Genomic DNA, 24329 nt, shown 5'->3' with positions numbered 1-24329 from the left:
GATTCATGTCCTCGGAGTTACCAATTAATTTCATCTATCATGTAAAGTTTCAACATTTGAGTCATCCAACTCTTATATACTAATGTCCAAATATTGAAATTCCTTTTCAGAAACATTCAAAGTCTCACACTTTTATAGAGGAAGAACAATATAGCATAAAAACAAATAAAACACAATGAAGAGAAATGTTTTTCTACTGTTATTGAATTCATTAATCATTAGCCTTTATATAGGCAAATATACCAACCTGCCACTTGACCACTAACACCTATAGACTAGGCAACAACCTGTCACTTCTGCAACAATAAAACAAATTCAACAAAATACCTAAAAACTAGGATAACACAACGAACAATTAAATGATCAAATAAAAAAAACAACTTTGACTAATTCAACAATCCCTCCCTTAAATTGAAAATCATAATATCAGTTTAATAAGAGTAAGTTTAAAAGCACCATCCCTCAAACTAGATTCTTCAACATGCAAACACCAAACAACTTCCTTAGCTTCTGAAATGTAAGCAATTTGAGGGACTTGGTAAATATATTTGCAACCTGGTCTTCATTCCAACAGTAGATGAGATCAAGTGTTCCATTTCTTGTGAGATTTCTTAAGAAATGATACTTCACATAATGTGTTTGCTTTTTCCATGTAAGACAAGATTCTTGGAGAGTTTGATTACTGAGCTATTGTCAAAAAACAATTGCAATAGGTTCTTGTCTCTGGAAATGAAACTCTTCAAGAATTTTCTGCAGCCATATAGCCTGACATGCATATGAAGTTGCAGCAACAAATTCAGCCTTAGTAGTTGACCAAGTCACAATTGGCTACTTCTTTGATGACCATGAAACTGTCCTTGAGCCCAACATAAAAACATATCCTGAAGTACTCCTTCTATCATCTTGAAACCCAACATAATCACTGTCAGTGAAGCCCATCAAGTCTGATTTTTCTCCCATCTTGTAGAAAAGATCAAATTCCATTGTACCTTGCAAGTACCGAAAGATTTTCGTGGCAACTAGAAGATACATCTATGTAGGATTCTCCATGTATCTGTGAATGAGACTCACATAATACATAATATCTGACTTTGTTGCTATCAAATATATTAACTTCCAACAAATTGCTAGTAAAGAGTGCTATCAACATTCTTTCCTTCACGATCTTTGGTTAGCTTTAAACCAAACTCTCTTGGAGTGCTTATATAATTACAATTCTTCATTTGAAACCTATCTAGTATTTTGTGGATATATTTATTTTGAGAAATAAATATTCCACCAATAGATTGCATTACTTCAATACCAAGAAAATAATGCATTTTGTCAAGATCAGACATGTCAAACTCAACCATCATAGATTCCTTGAATTTTTCTAACATGACACTATCATTACCGGTGAATATAAGATCATCACTATATAAGCAAACAATGAGCATTTTTCTTTCTTGTATTTTCATAAAAAGTGTATGCTCATAAGGTCATTTTTGAAATCCTTCCTTTAAAAAATAAGCTTTTATACGACTATACCAAGCTCGTGGAGCTTGTTTTAATCCATATAGAGCATTTTTTTTAATTATACACCTTATGCTCATTTCCAAATTTCACATAACTAAGAGGTTGATTGACAAATATCTCTTATTCCAATTCTCCATGTGAATGCCGATTTCACGTCCAACTGGAAGATAGGCCATGAATGTTGTGCTGCTAACACGGTCACCAATCTGATTGTATCATGCCTCGGAATTGGAGCAAAAACTTCTTTATAATCGTCGTCGAACTCATGCTTGTAGCCTTTTGCTACCAAACATACCTTGTATTTGTTGACTTCGTGGTTCTCCTTTAGCTTGGTCTTCTAAACCAACTTCACACCAATCGTCTTTTGACCTTTTGGAAGCTCTATAAATTCTCAAGTTTTATTCCTTTCAATAGCTGCAATTTTGTCATTCATCACCTTCTGCCATTTTGATTTTTTGACAGTGCTTTCAAAAACTGTAGGGTCACAATCTGAAAACAAAGCAAAATAAGTAAGTGGGTCTTCATTGCGGTTGATTCCTTATACCTCATAGTCCTCCATCCATGCGGGTCACCTTTGAATACCTAGAGAGCGTGAATTGCTTACTGCATCAGATTGTTCACTTGATAATACATTAGCGGTAACTACTGGTGGACTTTGTGGGATTGTGGGAACCAAGTCTGTTGATTGTTGCTCAATCTCCACATGCTGGTCTTTTTTGTCTTCTCCATCTCCATCAAAGTTTGTTGGAATTTGTTCTCCAACTCCTTTGTCTTCCCATGTCCAGAACCTGTCTTCATAAAAAACTACATCACGACTAATAATGATTTTCTTAGTGATAGGATTGTACAGCTTATAAGCTTTTTACTGATCACGAACACCAATGAAAATGCATTTTTCTCCCTTGTCATCTAACTTTTTCCTCTTTTGATCCGGAATATGGGAATACGAAATGCATTCGAAAATTTTGAAGTGGTTTACAACAATTCTACGTCCATTCCAAGTACTTCAGGTATCATATTTTGAATAGTAAGTGTGGGACTTCTGTTCAAAATGTGAATGCTCCAATTGACTGCTTTGGGCCAAATTGTTTTTGGAATGCCACTCCTTGTGAAAAGGCTTTGCACCATATTCAGAATTGTGCAATTCTTCTTCTTGCAAACACTATTTTTTTGGGGTGTGTAAGTTGCTGTAAGTTGCCTTTTGATGCTGTGTGTTTCACAAAAATTTGTAAATTCTTGTGAGTTGTATTCTCCAACATGATCAGTGCGAAGAACTTTAATCAGGTTGCTAGCTTCTTTCTCAATAAACACTTTATAGTTCTTAAAGGCTAAAAAAGCTTCAGATTTCTTCTGTAAAAAATATACCCATATTTTTTGTGTATAATCATCAATGAAGGTAATAATGTATCTTTTACCTCCATTTGAAGACGGATTGATCGGCCCGTAAATGTCATAATGGACTAGCTCTAATGCTTTCTTTGCTCTCCAAGATTTCCTTTAAGGAAATTGATTCCGATTTTATTTGCTAACAACACATCACAAATTTGAGAGGAAAATTCAATTTGAGGAAGACCCATCACCATATTCTTTTATTGAAGAGTCTACAATCTGTCGAAGTTCAAATGCCCATAACGAAAATGCCATAACCATGTCTCATTCTTCAATCTAGCAGAGAAACATGTTGGAGTTGTGTTGTGGAGATACAATGGAAACATTTGGTTTGCTGTTATATTGACTTGAGCAATTAAGCCCAATTTCTCATTTTGAATTTTGCAAATTCCATCTTTAATAGAGATTTCATATCCATTTTCTTGAAGTTGACCAATAGTAAGCAAATTTGTTCTCAAATCTGGAACAAAAAGAACATTAGAGATAGTCTGAACAAAGCTTTCTTTGGTTTGGATGGTTATCATTCCTTTTCCCATAACAGAGACTTTAGAATTGTCACCAAACTTTACATTGTCACGAAAGGTGTCATCCAACTCACAGAATACAGAATTGTCTCCACACATATGATTGCTGCAACTTGTGTCTAAGTACCACAGGTTCTTGTGGGTTTCCTCCTTAGCATGACAAGCCATCAACAAAGACATTTCTTTTTTCCTTTTCTGCATAGTTAGACTTTTCACCACGACCTTTAGATAAATTAAATCTACATTCAGACTTATAATGCCAAACTTGTGACATCTAAAGCACTCTATATTGGATTTGTTTGTTGACTTTGGTTTGTAAGCAGTTAAATGGTGACCGCTTCGATCTCTTCCTCTCCCTTGATTATTTTTAGATTTTTTTTGTGAAATTCTGTGATTATTGTTGCCTCTGCCTTTTCCTCGATTTGCATTGTTTGGTAGCGACGATGGGTTGTTGTTGGTGGAGGTCTACAATGCTTGCTCTTCTTTATCTTGCTAGAGTATTTTTTATTTATGAACCAGCAATGAACCTTGAAGTTCATCAATTGAAAGATCATCCAGATCCTTTGACTCTGCAATCGAACAAACCACATAATTAAACTTCAGTGTCATTGTTCAAAGAATTTTTTCTATCACAGTCACGTCCTTGATCTTCTCGCCATGGATACACATTTTGTTGATAATCATCATTGTTCTTGAGAAAAAAATCTGAAATCGACTCTCTCGACTTCATTCGAAGTGTTTTGACTTGCAAACGAAGTGTTTGAAGTTGCTGCCTCTTAGCTTTTGTTGAGCCTTGAAATTTCTTTTTCATAGAATCCCAAATCTGCTTGGAAATTTCTTTGCTAAGAATTGTTTCCAAGATAGAGCGATCAATAGTTTGGAAAAGGTAGTTCTTAGCCTTCAATCCTTCAACTTTAGTCCTTCTAACACTGCACTTTGTGTTTTCGATAGCACAACACAAATAGCTGGTTTTGTTACACCAAACTCAACTACTTGCCAGTACTCTTTGGATCTCAAGGAGTTCTCCATCAACATGCTCCAATGATTATAGTAATCATCAAAGCTAGGAATAACTGGTTGCACAAATGTTGTCTTGGACGACATTTATCATGCCGCTGCTACAAAAGGAAGAAAAAAGTGAAATAGAAAAATGCTAGAACTACTATCTCACTCTGTCATGCACGACAACCAAGCTCAGATACTACTGTAACACTTTTACAGAGGAAGAACAATATAGCATAAAGACAAATAAAGCACAATGAAGAGAAATGCTTTTCTACTGTTATTGAATTCATTAATAAATAGCCTTTATATAGGCAAATATACCAACCTGCCACTTGACCACTAACACCTATAGACTAGGCAACAACCTGCCACTTCTACGACAATAAAACAAATTCAACAAAATGCTTAAAAACTAGGACAACACAACGGACAATTAAATAATCAAATAAAAAAATAACTTTGACTAATTCAACACAAAGAAGTAACAACTTGAATTGAAATTAGCCATATCTAAGAGATCACCTTCTATTTTTTTTTTTTTTGATTGATAAGTTGGGGTTAAAGGGACCCCACCCTGAAACACTACTAACGAGTGTAGGTACAGATTAAGTCTTCCTCAACAATTGTCAAAACTTCTTGAGGAACATTACATATATCTTCAATAACGAAAAAACCATCTGAATAAGTACCCAATTTCGCTAGATAATCCGCTGCTCGATTTGTTTCTCTCCACATAAATTCAAACAAACAACTAACAAAATTTTGGCTCTGTTCTGCAATTTCCAACAATATTTCCTCATATTTCCATGATGAAACGATTTCATTCTTTATGCATTTAATTGAGTATAACGAATCAGAGGAAATTAGAATACGATTCAATCCCTTCGCTCTTGCATATCTCATAGCTTCTAATATTGCTTGCAACTCAATTTGGATAATGTCAACTGCAGAAATATTGCTCCAGCCTACAAAAAGTAATGTACCATCGCTATTTCTACCAATAAACCCCAAACCTGAGCCTTGCATTGATCGAGCTCCATCAGTATTAATTTTTACCACGTCCTCCTCTGGTTTTGACCAAGAAATGAATGTTAAATCTGAATTAACAATGGAGTAGCAGCAGCTCCAATTGTTTAAAATCTGCCCATATACATGGCTAAATCTTTCCTCAATCGATAAGCCATCAAACCGATTTTGCATCACCTCTCCAACCTATTTCAAAACAACTTCCTTTGGGGAATTAATTTCTACAAAAACTCTCTGATTTCTTTCCTTCCAACAATAGTAAACCACTACACAAAAAGAAGCATAAAGCAATTGCTTTATCTGTTTACACTGAAATCACACACTCTTAATCACTTGAATTTCCGCCTCTATTGAGTCCACTCCTACTCGCAAAATTCCGAACTTCTTTAAACACTGAATCCAGATCCATCTAGTATATGAACATTGAAAGAACAAATGGTCATTTGTCTCTTGATGGTTATAACACAAAGAGCATCGAGACACCCATTTGAAGCCCCTCTTATTTAGATTTTCCACAGTAGAAAGTCTCTTCTGTACCGCTAACCACGCAATAAAAGAAAACCTTGGAATACAATTACTCCAAATAATTTTCTTCCAACCCATTGACTCTTGCCTTTCACATAGCGCCTCGTGAGCCGATTTAGACGAGAATTGACCATTTGATGTAAGTTTCCAAATTATTCTATCTCTCATCAGCATCTTAGGGATTGGTCTCTCTGAAATGATATCAATAATTGTTTGCATGCGATCATTATATGGTCTTGGAAACACCCACATTCTGTCCACAATAAAATTTTGAATAACTGCATTCGAGTGACTATCGAACTGATTTATAACTCGGTTGCCAAATCTGGAAATAATACTCCCTTCTTGTAACCAAGGATCTTTCCATATGTACGTGTTTTCCCCATTTCCAATTAAAAATCGGACGTGCTTTCTAACAAATTCTCTTTCATTTAAAATACCTCGCCATGCCCAAGACGCATTATTTGGGGGTTGGCATCCCCAGATATCTGCATCCCCCACATATCGCTTCCTCATCCATTCTGCCCATAGGGATTTATTTTCCACCAGTCTCCAGAATAATTTAGCCATACCAATTTTGTTTATATCCCTAAGACGTCGAATGCCAAGTCCTCCTTTTTCAAACGAACTACAAACTGTAGCCCAACTGATTGGATGAATAGAACGCTCAAGTAAGGGACCACAGATCACCTTCTATTTTAGCAATAACCAATCTAAGATTCTTGGTATCAATACACAATTCTTCTCCGGATTCTCTTCTAAAGTTGGAATCTTAGAAGATTCTTCCACTAGAATCGAGTTCCCAACCAAATTAGATTCTGAGTTTGTAGAAGCCTTCTTCAATGAAACCTACTTCTCCTTCCAAACAACAACAGGATCATCCTATTTCCTTCAAATGATTAGAGATCACAATTGGACCAACGCGGCACCAATCTTTATGTTTTGTATGATCGTTTGTATTTTTCTCTTTAGGTTTCTCCATTGTGGACTTGGATGCACCCACTTTACAATCTTCAGCACCATAAACCTGTTTCGAGCAAGAAAAACAGTAGGATGGCACAACACTAAACTAAATATGCTGATAGAACCCAGCATCAGCTACACTTATCCAAACTCTTCTAGAGGAGTTTTAAGTTACTCCAATAAGACACAAACTCAAGCACCATTCAATCTTTTTCTTTTTTTGTGGCCTGATCAACTGCTAATAGTTGGCCAACTGCGAAAGCTAAAGAAACAAAATTGAATTCCTCATAACAGAACAAGGTAAACTAGGGAATTTAAGCCACCAAGGAATTACAATAGGGTCGGCATCAGAAGGATGAAACTAAGCCATCTATTTGAAGACTTTCATGACATACCCAAAGAAAACCAATAATTTTTTTTATCCAAATCATCTTCATATCAGAAATCGAGGAGTACACATGACGGAAATTGATGGTTATAGCTTTACAACTTTCTAATAAGTTCCATCAACTGATCTTTTTTCTGACGACTTCAATATCAGGCCTAAAGAGTTTGGACGATATATTCTTAAAAAAGTTTCTCATGAGTGCGAACTTGAATCTATCAGAACCTTTTCTAACATCTTCACCCTGAAAGAAAATAGCTGGTTCTTCATGCCATTTAGAAATAGGATGAAGAGATCTTTTGTCAACTTGTGAAGGACTATTAACTTTCCCTCCAATAGCTTCTATACAAGTTTTCCCACGTGTAGCCATTTGTCAAACCATTGTAAGGACTAGGAGAAGAAAAAAAAAGAATAGAAAAACGTAGAAAAAGTGGAGAAGGTGGATAATCCTTTTTACACCTAGCAGATTTTTTTCCCTACCCAGTTTGGAGGTAGTCACCCAAGGACTGGATAATTCTAAAAACCTGATTGGAAGTAAACAACCACCCCAAGTGATCTCCAGGAACACGTTTTCTCCTATGGACACACATCTCTCTCTCTCTCTAAAGCTTTGTGCATGAATTCCATTATATATATATTTTGCTAAGCAAGCAAGGTGCCTTATATTATATATGTAAAAATTTGTACATAGGGCAGACCCTAACAATTTACAACTCAGAATTGAGGCAGATCAAGCTTATCTCCTATTTAAGCCTTTTTTACATTTAGAGGTAGCTCCATTACCGCATGAACAACAATGATTGTTGACTATGAACTGTTGTAGCCGCAAGGGCGTCTGCAACAGCATTGGCCTCTCTCCAAACATGAGTTACTCTAACTTCAATTTTTGATAGCATTGTCTGAGCCTTATTCGCCCATTGGTCTAGTCTCAAAGAGACGACCTGGCTTGCAAGACCCGTCACTATGATAGCTGAGTCCATTTCAATAATGATTTTTTTACCAATTAAATCGAAGCTCTCCAATATAGCGACCAACGCATGGATTTCAGCTATATTATTTGTCGCTTCTCCGAAAACCCTCTCCATGTTCATCACGAAGAATAACACCTCCTCCTGAATGACGTGGATTACCCTTAGCCCCACCATCGGTATTGAGTTTAAACCAACCTGATGGCGTTTTTTTCCAGCAGACTTCGACAAGCATTCGATCTCCTATGTATTCCAATGACTTGAAGCTTTCTGATTTCATCATCTGAGGAATGAAGGTTAAGAACTAGATGCTCCTCAAGTTCCTTTAACCATTTCAGACAGCTTTTTATAACTCCTTGGACAGAGGGCTTCTTGCTTTCAAAGATGTAACTATTCCTTGCTATCCAAATTAATGTTCCAGCAAACCACCCATGGAATCATTCCTTTGACACTTCCAAATTGAGATTTTCTCGATAGACCCCATTTAAGAAGTAATCTAGACGTCATCATACTGATTTTCTCTTCAAGGAATTGGCAACTCAAAAAGTTCCACATCTTAATTGAAAGAGAACATTGAAAGAAAAGGTGTTCAATAATTTTCTCCTCACCTTCACAACATGGACATCTTGAAGCCATGGAAAAACCTCATTTTTTCCGATTTTGATCCACCAGGCACGCTTTATGATAAATCTTCCACGACAAAGTCTTCATCTTGGTGGGTACTTGAGCCTTCCAGATTGCCTTGCAGATTTGAGATTCATTACCCCTTTCTCTCATTGATTCCCATGCTGAATGTGATGAGAACAAGCCAGATTTTGTCACCATCCAGATTGTTCTATGATAACTACTTTGCTGAAAGTTTGAAGCAAGAATCTCATTATTTATATACTAGTTATGCTGGAAAAAAAAAAAAATACTCATGAAATAATAAAAACTAATCAATCATTGTTCAAATACTTCATCAATCATTGAAATATATTATATTCACCGCATGTAGACTAATATAATCATTGAAATTAACAACCCATAACATGGTAATAACGATCTTGTGTTAACAATATAAAATTCTATAATTTCAATGATTAAAAAATTAATACAAATTTCAATCAAAATATGTTACAGAAATCAATATTTTATGGTTCCAGTTCTCACAAAAGTTGTAGATCTCTCCATCTTCTTTCCAACAAACCGGATATCAATTTGATTCAATGTCGGTAAAAAATGTTACTTTCACTCTACCAACGCTGGGTATTAATTTTATCGAAAAAATTGAACATTTTGTATTTTCTCTATTACTACTATTTTTTTTATAGAATAATATGAATGCAACTTGATCATATTACCATATCATCATGAAACACCTATTCCCAAAATTAAAGCATGGAAATACATGATTTTCATAAAAAATAATTAATTATATTTGAGGGATAGAACTCTTCATGTGTCAACTCTTTTCGATATTTTTCCTTTTGAGAATACATGTTTCCTCTACTTCTTCAATCTTTCCAAAGTCTTTTTTTCTTCTTCTTTATTTGTACATTTTAGCAACAATGAAGTCCTTAATAGAATTTAGGTTTAGAGATGCCAAAGAGTTTTCTAAAACTATAATAGAGGCTAGGATTTTAGAATAAGAAAGATATCTGAGAGTTGAAAAATAATCTTTAAATCTAACATGTTTTCAAAGGGATTCTAAAAATTTCTCAAAAACTATTGTTTTCTTAGGTTCTCCAACGAATGAGATCCGTGACTCATCTATTTCCTTATTTTCTCATTCTTTTATTTTCAATATTTTTTTTTGGATAAATCAAGACTTAGATTTATCATAAATGCCCCTCCTAAATCTATTTATTTACCTCCTATATTCTTCCAATCAAATTCAAAAAGAAAATTCCTAAACAAATCCTGATTTTCCAATGTTCTGGGTTTGGAAATTTTAAATAAACAATCCTTACCAATATAAATGCCTCTCCTAAATCTAATTATTTACCTCCTAGATTCTTTCAATTGAATTAAAAAAAAAAAATGTTTGCAATAACTATAAACATAGTAGACATGGCTCTAGGATTTGATCTTGAATAGAACAGAATAATCGAATCGAACAAACAATAATTATAAAATACCTAGATTCGCTTTTCTGATTATCCTCGGAGAATACGTTCATCTTGATCTGCAAAGAATAGGTGCACTACCCCAACTCTACCTACACTTTTGGTGATGGGAACCTCTATCTTAATAATAGAATAATCTGTGTGTAGAGAGGGGGGGGGGGGGACGGCCACCTATTTATAATAGAGGATACTAGATTTTCTACCTATCGTAGAATTCTAGTATTAGGTGAATACCACTTAAGTTTTGATAGGATGTTCACTAATCCATCATATTTGATGCTAGTAACCAATGCCAGACCACTAACATGGTTTCCAATTTTATCCTTAATGTTTTGAACAAATTACAATCCAGTATTTATATAAAATTTGTATATGTGAAAAGGCCACAAAATAATTTTAATTACGAAAATAATAATAATAATAATAATAATTCCAACAATCTCCCACTTGACCTTCACATATACCTTTTGTTTAAAAAACGAATCTCTGGATTGTTACCTTTTGAATGATCGAGTGCACTCTTTTGAAAAATAATTATTCAAAACAATTCAGATAATCTTTAACTGTCACCTTCATTCAAAGATACGACTAATGATGAATCATGGATGTAACAAAGTGCTCATTTGTCGGCCCTAAGACAGTCCATGGTCTCAAAATTAGTACCATCAATAAATTCAAGAGTTTACCTTTACGTGAACTTTCTTTGTGGTATTAGGGCAATGTACAGCCTTCAATGTAATCTGTATGTACATTCCCTAGGTGTCCAGTTTCATACTCATCGTATGTCATTCTGATATCTTACTAGCAACCAGCTATGTGATATTCCATCACCTTTCTATCCAAAATGAAGACTTCATCAACGTGATGCCAAGTCACGTCTAGTCCAAACATTTATTCAACACTTTACGAGTACATCTACTTACAGGCAAAGATAACATGTGTACCCAATAATGCATAAATAATGACTAGTCATAATTAATTTATTTAAACAGCAATAAATAGTCTAGCAAGAGTATAAATGAATCAAAACAAGCATAAAACAAACTTAACACTTAAATAACATGAACAAATGACATGATAACTCCCATACGAGTTACATGTTCCTTGAAAATCTTAGGCGGGAGTCCTTTTGTGAGAGGATCAGCTATCATATTACCAGAATCTATCTTGGCAATCTCGATCAATCTTTTACGAACTTTTTCACACATTAAAAGGTACTTTATTTTGATGTGCTTGTTTCCTCTAGTCACTATTTCATTCTTTGTAAAATCAGTAGCAGCATTGTTATCACAATAAATAACAATAGGTCTATCAATGGAATCCACAATCTTTAATTCATCGATAAAATTCTTCAACTAAACTGCTTGACGAGTTGCTTCATAACATCCAATAAACTCTGAATACATGGTAAAATCTGTCAGAATGGTCTGTTTTGAGCTTCTCTATGAGATAGCTCCATGCCTAAGCATGAAAATATAACCTGAAGTAGATTTCAAGCTATCACGACATCCAGCATAATCTGCATTAGAATAACCAACAACTTGAAGCTCACTCGATCTTCTATATACTAACATAAAATCTTTTGTTCTTTACAAATACTGAAGTACTTTCTTTACTGCTCTCCAATGAGCAATACCGGATTTTGCTGATATCTCCCAAGCATACTAATGATGTAACTGATATCGGGTCAGATGCAAATCATTGCATACATAAGACTACCGACTGCTGAGGTATATTCTGATGCATCGACTTCCATCTTCTCAAACTTGTTCTTGGGACACTGATCTTGGTTGAATACATCTATTTTTACCACAGGAGCCTCACCAGGAGCACATTTATCCATACCAAATCTTTTAAGCACATTTTCAATGTATGCCTTCTGTGACAAACCCAAAAATCCAACTTGTTTATCTCTGTGAATTTTAATCCCTAGAACATATTGAGCATCCCCCATATCTTTCATATCAAATTTTTTGACAGAAAAGATTTTGTATCATACAAGAGATGAACATCATTGCTTGCCAGTAATATATCATCAACATAAAGTACAAAAATGATGAATCGACTCCCACTCATCTTAAGATATATGCATTTGTCGACGACATTTTCTTTAAATCCGTATCCGGTTACCACTTAATCAAATTTCAAGTACCATTATCTTGATGCTTGTTTCCACCCATAAATTGATCTTTTCAGCTTGTAGACAAGAGGTTCTCTTTTATCAACTTTAAAATCATCAGGTTGTGCCATGTAAATTTTCTCATCCAGTTCACCATACAGAAAAATAGTTTTTACATTCATCTGATGTAAATCTAAATCATAGTGTGCCACTATCGCTAAGATGATCCTTAGTGAATCTTTAGAAGAAACTGGAGAATAAGTTTCACTGAAATCAATACCTGGCTTTTGCTTGAAACCCTTTGCTACAAGTCTTGCTTTGAATTTTTCTATCTTACTTTCTGAATCCCTTTTAGTTTTGAAAACCCATTTACATTCTATTATCTTGTGACCTCCTGAAAGCATCGTTAGTTCCCATATTTCATTCTTTTCCATAGATCTCAATTCTTTTTTCATTGCTTCCTACCAGAATTGAGATTCATTTGAGTCTATTGCTTCTTTGAATGTTGAAGGATCATTTATATCACCTTTTATAACATCTCCTTCCTAAAAATATACCTCATAATCATTTGTAATAGCGGGTCTGCGTTCTCGAGTAGATCTCCTAATGAGAATAATTGGTTATGGAACTGGAACCACCACTGCTTGAGGATTGGGTTCTGGTTGGATTGCTACATCTTTTACAATGACTGTACGGATATGTGATGCCACCAAATGAGGTAAAGGTTGTGAAATAAAATATATTGATGGATCACTACGTTTCTCTTCAAATATAATCTTCCTTCATTTTTCACTCCCACTATTTTGACCATCTTCAATAAATCTAGCACGATTGGTTTCAACAATCTCCATATGTCTCGACGGACATAAAAACCTATAACCCTTCGACCTTTCAGGATAATCAATAAAATGACAAGTTGTCGTTCGAGGATCAAGCTTTTTCTGATTTGGATTGCACAGCTTTACCTCGGTAAGGCCCCCTAAACATGAAGATGGCTAAGGCTTGGTTTCCTACCAGTCCATAACTTGAAAGGAGTTTTTGGAGCTGCTTTGCAAGGAACTCTATTGAGAATGTAAACTGCTGTCTTCAAGGCTTCACCCCAAAAGTTTTCTGGTAGGTTTGAGTGACTCATAATACTGCGAACAACTTCTTGATAAGTCCGGTTTCTTCTCTTAGCAACCCTATTTTGCTCAGGTGTTCCAGGTGTGGTATATTGAGGAACTATTCCTTACTCCCTCAAATATTCCACAAACTTCCCATGATTTACACCATCATTATCCATCCTCCCATAATACTCTCCACCTCTATCAGATCTGACAGCTTTGATCTTCTTATTCAACAGTTTCTCAGTTTCTGTTTGATAGGTTTGGAAAACTTTTAATAATTCATCTTTATGGTGTATCAGATACAGATAGGCAAATCTAGAATAATCATCAATGAAAGTAATGAAATAACGCTGACAACCTCGAGAAGGAATCGAAAAAGGATCACAAATATTTGTATGAACTAATCCCAACAAATCAGTAGCTCTAGTAGCTTCAAGCTTCCGTTGCTTTGTCATCTTTCCTTTAATGCAATCTACACATACATCAAAATCAGAAAAATCCAAAAGACCTAGAATTCCTTCCTTAATTAAAAATTATAGTCTTTTCTAGAAAATATGACCTAACCTCAAATGCCATAACATAGAAGAGTTTTCTGACAAACTAGGACGCTTGGACCCCGAAACATGCGTATCAACAGATAAACATAACAGAGAAGAAGCAAACGAACTATCCAAAGATAACTGATAAAGACTATCCAATAAAAAATCATGCCCAACAACGTTATCATGATAAAGAACGTGCATTCTACTATCTTGAAAAGTAAAAGCATAACCAGAAATGTCCAATTTAGAAATATAAATAATATTTCGTCTAAAAGACGGGATGTAAAAAGTATCTTCTAAAATCAAAGAATGTCTTGTATCGAGAACGAGGCGATAAGCTCCAATAGCCTCAACTTGCAATGCCTCTGCATTCCCAAAAAAAAGTCTATCCTCTGGTCTGGGGTTTCTCCTGCTGACGAACCCCTGTAGAGAATAAAAAATATGCACAGATGCACCTGAATCAATCTACCATGAGTTTGAAGGAACATCAACTAAATTAGACTCATGACAAACTAGAACTGAATTAGTACCTCTTGGATTCTTTTGCAACCAGATCTTATAAGGAAAGCAATCCCTTTTCATGTGTCCCTTCTTCTTGTATAACCAGCATTCTTTAGTATCTGTTTTCCTAGCCTCTGTCTTTTCCTTTATTATTTTCTGATTCTTGAAACCCTTGAACCCTTTTCCTTGCTTGAAGTTCTTGTTGTTGCCTTTCTTGAAATCTTTTAACTTGAAATTTTTCTTACTATTTGCATAAACTGCAAGTGAGCTGACTCAACCTTCGATCCCCTCAATCTTGCTTCCTCAGTAACACAAAGAGAAATCAATTGATTCAAATCCTATTTAATTTCTTGTGCACTGTTATTTACTTTAAAAGTATCAAAAGATTTAAGCAGAGATAAAACTACCATGTAAGCCAAAAGATCATCTTCAAAAACAATCCCTTGCTCACGGAGACCAATGACGAGCTTTGACATTTTCAGAATATGTTCCCGCACATTTCCGTTACCATCATACTTCAGATTCATTAGTTTACCCAAATACTTATACTGAACTGATCTCTTTGTTCCCACAAACTATTTCTTGATAACTTGTAACAGTTCCTTAGCTGTATCTGTGGTCTGAATACCACCTCGAAAAATCTCACTAATAGAGGCTCGAATGATCATCATGGATAATTTATTAGTCTTTTCCCATTTAGCAAAATGGGTTTTTACCAATTTCGTAGAATCTAGAAGTGGAGCTGGTGAGATGTCCTCAAAAAGAACAAAATCAAAATCCATGCATTCCAACAAAATATCAATATTCATCCTCCAAGATGAATAATTAGAGCCATTAAGAGGCTCAATCCCTGCTAGACTATTCTGAATCAATGACCCATCCATAGTTGCAATAAGATATGGTCAAACATTAATATATATATATATATACTGTGGGATTCAATTCTTTCAATTCATACCTGGGGTTTTGGTCGAATGATTTCAGAATGTTTTATTATGGGTAAAGCTTTCCATTTTGCAAGTACAAATAAGTCGTATCATCAAGACTTGCCTTTAGGCTGAGATCTCAATATGCTATATATTCTCTAAAATTGCGTTGGAGTTCACACATAGACCTAGCTACTCATGTTCCACTTCAATCCAAACATTATCTACACCTTTAGGCAAGAGGGTTATCCTTCTCTCCCCTTCACACTTGTGACTATTCTATTCACTCAATCTACACAAACATCCCTAAATCACCTTTAGGCAGAAGTTAGTGATTTCATGCAAAAGAGTGTCACAAAGTGATCTTAGTAAAACACTAAGTCTCAGAATTCAAGAACCCGTAACTTCCATAGAACGATCACCTTTAGGCAGACTACTATTCTATTTCATTCACGTTCCTTGAACGATCACTCAAAGTGTCTTCCTAAACCCCCATAGGCAAGACTTATACCCTAATATATCTAAATTTTCTTTCTAATTGTTCTAGTTTTACATGTGGGTACATTAAAATAACAAAATAAATTATTCAATATAAAAGAAAGCACTTATAGATATATTCTTCGAAAGGGTACAACTTAATATGAACTTTACTGTTATATGTTGCTGTCAATGAATTATTTTAACATTTTTATTGAATAGATCTCAAAAAAATATTCAAAATGGACTCTTGTTTTGTCTAAATCGGAGTTAAAACGATTTAGTTAAGATTTTTCAAAGTTTTTAAAGGAAAAATCGATTTTCTATGTGCTGGTTCACGCTTGAACCAATTGAACCAATTCGGCTAGACCGGTTTGACTCGAATCGGGTCAAAGATTGACCTAAATGGTTTGGTTAAGTAAGTCGGTTTGAGTCTGAAACGGGTTTAACCCAACAAACTAAAACATTGGTTTAATAATTGAATTGGGCTTAGCCCAAACAGATATTGTTAATAGGCTTGGTCCAACAAAACTTAAAGCCCAAACGAAAACTCAATTGAGTCGGCCCAGCCCAACCCAAAGTGATCGTCTTCTTCATCAACAAGACGAATCTGCTTAAACCCTAGCCGCGCCGCTACCTAATCGCAGCCATCCATTCGTCGACCGGCAGGTCTGATCGACAGTGTCAAACGATACATACGGCCACCGAAAAATGTCTGGTAGCATCCGATTAAAACCTCGCGACTTAGATCGACTGAAATTTGAAAATCGAAAAACCCTTATTTTATTTTTATTCTCATTCGATCTTAATAGATCTAGATTTCAGAGTTTCAACGACTTCGATTTTAATGTATTTCGATTTCTAATTGATGATCGATTTATTTCAAAAATAAATTAAATCTTAGTTCGTATCAGATTCAATCAAGATCGATTGTTTTAAATTCGACTTTGAATTTATTCAAAGTTCGATTCTCTTCAATTGGCAGAATGAGATTTAAGCTTTCTACCTTTGTTAATCTTCTTTGAAGAAAAATAACAGATTTAATTTTGAAATAAATCGTTTCCAACGAATCAATAAATAAATAAATGATATTTATTTCAAGATTAAATCTACTCAAATCAGATTTAATCAACAATTTTTGAACAAGAAAAAATCCAGAAAAGCTCTGATACCAATTGTTTGCAATAACTATAAATATAGTAGACATGGATCTAGGATTTGATCTTGAACAAAACAGAATAATCGAATCGAACAAACAATAATTGTAAAATACCCGGATTCGCTTTTCCGATTATTCGCAGAGAATACGTTGATTTTGATCTGTAAAGAACAAGTGCACTACCCCAACTCTGCCTATACTTTTGGTGATGGAAACCTCTATCTCAATAATAGAATAATCTGTATGTAGAGAGGGGGGGACGGCCACCTATTTATAATAGAGGATACTAGATTTTCTACCCATCGTAGAATTCTAGTATTAGGTGAATACCACTTAAGTTTTGATAGGATGTTCACTAACCCATCATATTTGATGCTAGTAACCAATGCCAGACTACTAACATGGTTTCTAATTTTATCTTTAATGTTTTGAACAAATTACAATCCAGTATTTATATAAAATTTGTATATGTGAAAAGGCCACAAAATAATTTTAATTACGAAAATAATAATAATAATAATAATAATAATAATAATAATAATAATAATTCAAACAAAAAATACCTGAACTTCACTCCTCATTTGATTTTCTATAAATGTCCCTGGTAAATTTGATTATTTTTACCTTCCTAAGTTCTTAGTCAAATTAAATAGCCTATAAATACCCTATCAGATCTACAAATTTACCTCTTAATACCCTTTATCCTTTTTATAACAATAAAATTTTTTTATATATTTTTTTGATAGGTAAATGCTTGGTTAGTACATGAATATTGTTAATTAATTGCTCTGAGTTAGCATAAGAAGTATGAGTTCAAGGAGTTTGAACTTAGGATTTGGGGATACCTTCCACAAGTCTTACAACTTAGTTAAGTGGTACTTCTTAAGAAATTCTTTTATCTACTTTTAATTAAGTACAAGAAAGTGTTCGTCGCAAAATGGTGCTTTTTTTATATATGAAAATGTGAACAAATAATTTTTAACTTTCTTGTGTTGGCAAGTAAGGTTTGATCCTCAAGGAGGCAGTGTTATCAAAGTTCAACGAGAAAAATAGTTAAGTTTTAAATCAAAATTTTTTTTTCTTTTTTGAATTATGAATTGGAAACTATAAATATATCAAGTAAATAAGCAAGTACTAAAACAGGTAAATAAAATAAGTAAACGTCTAGGGGATTGAATCCTCCATGTGACAAGTTAGTAGTTAGCTAAGTCTTAATTTATGTTCTTGATTACTCAGATTAAGGTTGTGTCAACGACTCTTAGCTCGAAAAATATATTTTAGTCCGAAATCCATTTTTCAAAATTCCAAGTCCAAGGTTTCCTTCCCTTAAGAAGTAACAATTTTTAAGAATTTTTCATAACTTCGAGCATTGAACATAAGAGGACTTAACCCAATAATGATGGATAATGACACGTGATGAAAAATAAAGAAAATTATATATAAAAAAATTAAGTTTCAAGGTATATGAAGTGAGACCTATTAATCTTCAAAGATTTAATTTTGAACATAAATCAACACTTAGCTAATTACTAAACTTGCTCACAACTTCCTTAATTCCCAAGATCGGAAGAGTCTGGTCATTGCAATGTAAATATAAAATTAAAAGAAAAAGGGATAGATAGAATTTAAGATGGAGAACATAGAACTTCAATTGATGATGAACTTTGTGTTACAATGTGGAAAACCTCTTTTCTTCTTGTGTACAAAATTAATCTTAAACTAAAATTACAAAAATAAAACTTAAAAAGAACGTCGTGGTGGTCGTGGTGGGGAGGGGGGGGGGTAGGTGACAAGAATGGAAATGGCATAAATTTTGCAAGGTAGCAAGGTGTGATTTTTGGGCTTCGACTTGGGGATTATTTATAGGATTTGGAGAGGTGAAATGGTGGGAGACAATGATGCGATAGGGTGCAGTGGAAAACATAAGCATGGTTGAGTGAAAAATTGGTGGGATTTATCCTGACTTGGTCAAAAGGGCTTTGAAAATTAGGTAAGTTTCAGCTTTAGGCTTTGATTTAGACCTGGACTTTATGGTCCATTTTGAATACACTTAATAAAGAAGCCAAAAGACTTTAAAACTTTAATGGGAGAAGCCCAAAGGCCTAAACTGGGCTTGCGCATTGTTGTTGACTTTGATATTCCTACTTTGGTTGTAGATTTTCACCCGTAAAATCCTTGAATTTCTTGTTTTCTTTCATACCATTCCTTGCTTGTTCCTAATTATGATTATGACAATATTAACAAACTTCATCAAATATATCATAAGATTAAGGATTTTATAACATTTATGATAATTATGAACATGATGATATTTGTACGTCATTTGATGTAACTTTCAGATTACTAGTTGAAAAATCTGTTAATTTTATGGTTATTAGGGACTTATAAGATGTACTTTTAGGTCCTGATCACAACCCGAACCTAAGTTTTGTTAGTCCTGAGCATAATAAAGTTAAAAGAAAAACTTGGCCACTTTCGCAGGCTACTATTGTTTGTATTTAGCTATGCAGGAAACCATTAAACCCTTACATTACCCCTAGTGGATGAGTTTGACTCGTGAGGGAGTGAATGTACCCACGAAATTAAGGTATTTATGAAGAAATCGTACCTCTTAAGTTAGAAAATATGTTTAAGTATTCAATAAATAATGACAAAATACACACTTTTAGACAATTAACATTTAACATTGATTTTCTTTTTTATTTTTTATTTTCATATGTAAAGTGGAGTATTCGTTGTGTAAAGATGTCTTTAAAAAGGATAATAACAAAATATAAATTAAAATTAAAATTACACTTTAGATTGGCAAGTAGGGTTTTCCATTGAGGATTGGGGGACTAATATTTCAGATTTTAGAAATCAAATTAAAAATTAATTAAATTAACTAAAAATTGTCTTAATTGAAAAAAAAAAAATCTGAAGTGAATGAATCCACGAAGGATAATTAATTTATTTTTAGATAAATCAAATCAAGAAATCAACAAAGGTTCTTGATTTAGAGGATTTACTAATAAGGAACCAAATAATTAAAATCTAAAATTGTCTATAATTTCTTGTCCTTTAATAATTTTGTCATCAAATGATTCAATATCACATCAAGCATCCAATATAATGGGTTGTACCTAGTTGCAATGGATCACATTGAGATGAAGGACAAGGAGGAATAAATTGAGAATACTAAAGAAACAAAGTTTGAAAAAAAAATCTATTTTAACAATAAAAACACAAAGAATTAAAAGAATAAATTAAAATAAATAATAACTTTGGCTCCATTTGTTCCTTTAGATTGTGAGATTAATCAAGAGTCATCTTAGAAATCAACAAATAATATAAAATCAAAATCATACATAACTTTTATTGATATCTTTAATTAGCTTGAATAATGTGTCTTCTAATTGGAAACAAATAAATTAAAATCTAAAACTATAAAGAAAAAAAAATGTTAAGAAAGGAGAGGAGAGAGGGATCAAAGAGAGAGAAGAGACAAAGATAGAGAGAGAGAGAAAGATAAGAGAACCCAAAAACTAGAGAGTTATAAATTTTTATAGACAAAAATTAGGTTTCTTTGGCAACATGTGTTTAGCCCTTTTTTTGACAGAATCTAGTCTTCTACAAAATAATAATAATAATAAATATGTTCATCTCTTAATTAGAGTTCTAACCCTTTTGACCTTGTTCTATTTCGATAATTGAGTCAAAAGTTACATCCAAAATGGTGAAACGTGATACACTCGGAGTTTCTGACTTGTTAGGTGTTTTTGATTAATTTAAAGTTTGAATGAGTTTTTCTACATGAAATATGAATTTGTTCTCCTATGAATCAATTTTCTAACCCTAAAATTAAGTCTTATTTTGATAAGTGATTCAAAATTTATGAGTAAAATGGCATGACATGGCAAATTTAGAAATTGATTTTGTTAATCCGAAACCAGCGAATCTCATGGATCGTGCTTTGATTTTGATTCTGAACTTGATTTTTTTCCACTCTTTAATTTTCATTTGTTTGCAAGAAATATACATATAATTAAATCCTCAAAATTTATGCAATTTAGTCATAAAATATAATTTATGATGAATTAATTATTATGCATGATTTATGAAGAAATCGTAAGTCTTAGGTTAGAAAATTTGGTAAAATACTCAATAAAACAGTGGGAAAATATATACTTTTAGAGACTTAACATGGAGAATAATGACTGCATGAAGAATATTGATGATTGTCGACTCAAGTACATTTTTTGATAAGTAAAAACTCATAATTTGGTCGAGATGATCGACGAGAAATACAAAGAGAGAAAGTAGCAAGGAGACAAACCCACAAAGAAAAATCTATTACTTAGCCAAAATACATGAAATCCGTTCCCATCTGCCTATGAAATCCTCAAAGAACATGACCCTTCAACTCTATAAGCTTACACCAAAAGGCGGAACAGTTGGATTACAATTATTATCTCTAGCGCTTAGTATTGCCATCTCGTATTCATGCAGCAGTGTTTAAACGTGCAGACCAAATTATTCATTTCAAAGATTGATGACGAGGAATTTCTTTCATCAATTGGCTTAGTGTTCTCCTTCCAAAGATTATATCCGATTCGGAACATTTCGTGGCAACAAATCGATTTGGGTCATTCGAGGCTTATGGAGGGAGACATTTAGCTTGAGTTCATCCTCTTGTTCCCATCACGAAGAAAATAGATCAAGGATCCAATCTCAAAATGATGAGGTGGTCAGATCAGGTTTTAGATCTAAACTTTTATCCATTATAATTGGTAAAGCAAGGAAACAATAAAACAAGAAGAAATTGCTAGAAAACTAAGAAATAAAGAGAACTTGGAGAACAAGAAACAAGAAGAAATGCAAGAAAATCATAAATTTCTTTAGGAAAGTAGAAATAAAGTGAAATACATTTTCAGATTTTGAAGTTTCTGCATCAATCGGAGTTCTCTCTCTCATGGTGAGAGAGAAATCCTTCCCTCTCTTATTCATGTTCTTCTTCCCCAAGCTTTATTTTCTCTTTATTTATAGAATTATAGGGGAGTCTGTTATAAAAAACCACCAGAAGAATTGTAGTGTATCAAGATCTTGAGTCTGATCATAATATCGATGGCTCTAATACCAAAAAGAGGAACATAATTGGATTCTCTTAGATTTTACATGAATTACAGTCAACCCTAATAGGGTTTTATATAGGGGAATAAATCAAACAGAAAACCAACATATCTAAACTTAATCTAATCAAATCTCTTATACCACGATCCTAATCTAATGCGAGAGTTATAAATATCTCTAAAGAAATGGTTTGGTGTATCTCAGTACACCTTTTACATAGCTTCTTATCTCATACTCTAATATGAATAATTTTATTTCTAGACTCATCTTCTACTGCTTATATTCCTTATATGTATCGATTGTAGGCCTTAATGATGAATAGAGAACTCTCAATAACTTCTTTTCTGTATATCATTTTATAGGGTAAAACGCTTGATCTGTTTCATTGTTATCGATTCTGGAGAAATACTATCATGGGATAATAATTTCCTAATAGTAGAAGTTGATATATCCATACTTATATAGTTAGGAGTAGATGGCTTACACCATCTGAGATTAGTAGTCCGATCCATCAAATATTCTAATCCTTATCCAAAGAGAGGTTTCCTTAAACAATCCAACTCTTAATAACAATTAACGTTGTTGACATACCTTCTTTAATAAAGAAAACAGAAGAAATGAATCTCTAAAATTATTGGGACAGTTCCCATAGGCTTAGTGGGCCAACTGAATGGATCGTAGTTTCAACATTCTCCAACTTGACCTATTAAGACAATTTGATTGAGGGATTTTGGATAGAAAAACTTATATTGAGAATATTTTAATTGGATTGCACTCTTTGAAAAATTAGTCATGTGTATACGATTTTAAAATTGCCAGTAAGTTACCAAAACTTGACACAGAACTTGGAAAATCTCTTCTAAAATTGAAAATTTTAGCAGCCATAAGCAGCCAAAGCTCCTGCAGTTGAGTTCTCAAATTTCCAAATTCTTTTCGCTTCCAAATCCAAGCCATGAAGGATAGTTAATGTATTTAAAACCAAACTTCTAACCTCCAATGATGATATTTAAGCAGTTCTTTAATTTAGTTAAGATTAATGAATCTGACTCACTGATGATTTTCTTGTTGCTCCAATTGCAAAGTTTTATATCTTGTGGGAGCATTTTACAATCAGTCAAACTCGAAGAAGGTTCTACAAAGAACCAGCAACCTGTTTTGATTAATTTCCCTTCACTTCCGCGAACTAAAAACTCCTACTAGAGCTAACACGATTTTTTACAACTACAAAATTTATTTTCCAGTTGCCCCTTATGGGTTTACACCAAACTATTTGCAAAATTCTCAAGAGGAGATTTGATCTCAGCAGAAATCAAAGATCTAGCAGTAAAAATTTCTAAAAGAGTAAGAGTGCTTGGACAACAAAATTACTTGGTTGAGCTCTCATAACCATCTCACTAGAAGATCTTTTATGTGTTGAATCGAAGGTTCAATACTGTCAAAAATCGTTTTGCTTTGATCAAGCCAAATTAACCAAATAGTAATCTAAGGGGTTAAGTTTCGAAGTAGATCCAATTGGGATTTTAAGCCTTTTTTACACCAAGCCAGCAATTGCATAGGATAAAATTTTGGTGGGTTGCAATTAAACAAAACACCTACAAAAGCCCAGATTTTCGGGGAAAAATGACAACTGGAAAAAAATGGTTGAATGATTATTCATTGCTCTTGCATAACATAAATCTGGAGGCTAAAATGATACCCCATTTTTCTGAGATTATCGACCAAACAAACTATATGGAGAACCTTATAGGAAAATAGAATCATCTTTGTTGCACTACGTCATAATGCGCAATAAACAACTGTCTTGAACAGTCATATTAAAAGGAGTTGCATTTAAATCGTAATTGCCAATAAAAGTTGGAAAAAACAGTGGTTTTAGACCATCGAAAAAACAACGGTCTTAGACAGTCGTTTTTCTGGATTTATAATAAAAAAATTATTTTTCTGAATTTATAAATTAAAAAAATTATTTTTCTGAAATACAA

At 33.6% G+C, this 24329-nt stretch overlaps 1 protein-coding gene across 1 annotated transcript; it reads right to left on the bottom strand.

The window, feature by feature from the left end:
- Positions 1-5018: 5018 nt before the first annotated feature.
- Positions 5019-7702, bottom strand: LOC147386764 (uncharacterized). Its single transcript, XM_086424612.1, has 3 exons — positions 7542-7702; positions 6425-6630; positions 5019-5530 (listed from the first exon to the last, which is right to left on the bottom strand). Exons 1-3 carry the CDS (start codon positions 7700-7702, stop codon positions 5019-5021), a joined length of 879 nt encoding a protein of 292 aa, XP_086280738.1.
- Between the last annotated feature and the right edge of the window lie 16627 nt (positions 7703-24329).

The sequence above is a fragment of the Akebia trifoliata genome, chromosome 14 (assembly GCF_017979445.1).
Source record: "Akebia trifoliata isolate Shusen 1 chromosome 14, ASM1797944v1, whole genome shotgun sequence".
Classification (NCBI taxonomy): Eukaryota; Viridiplantae; Streptophyta; class Magnoliopsida; order Ranunculales; family Lardizabalaceae; genus Akebia; species Akebia trifoliata.
Note: the sequence above shows the minus strand (reverse complement) of the source record. Positions and strands in the feature narration are given on the sequence as shown.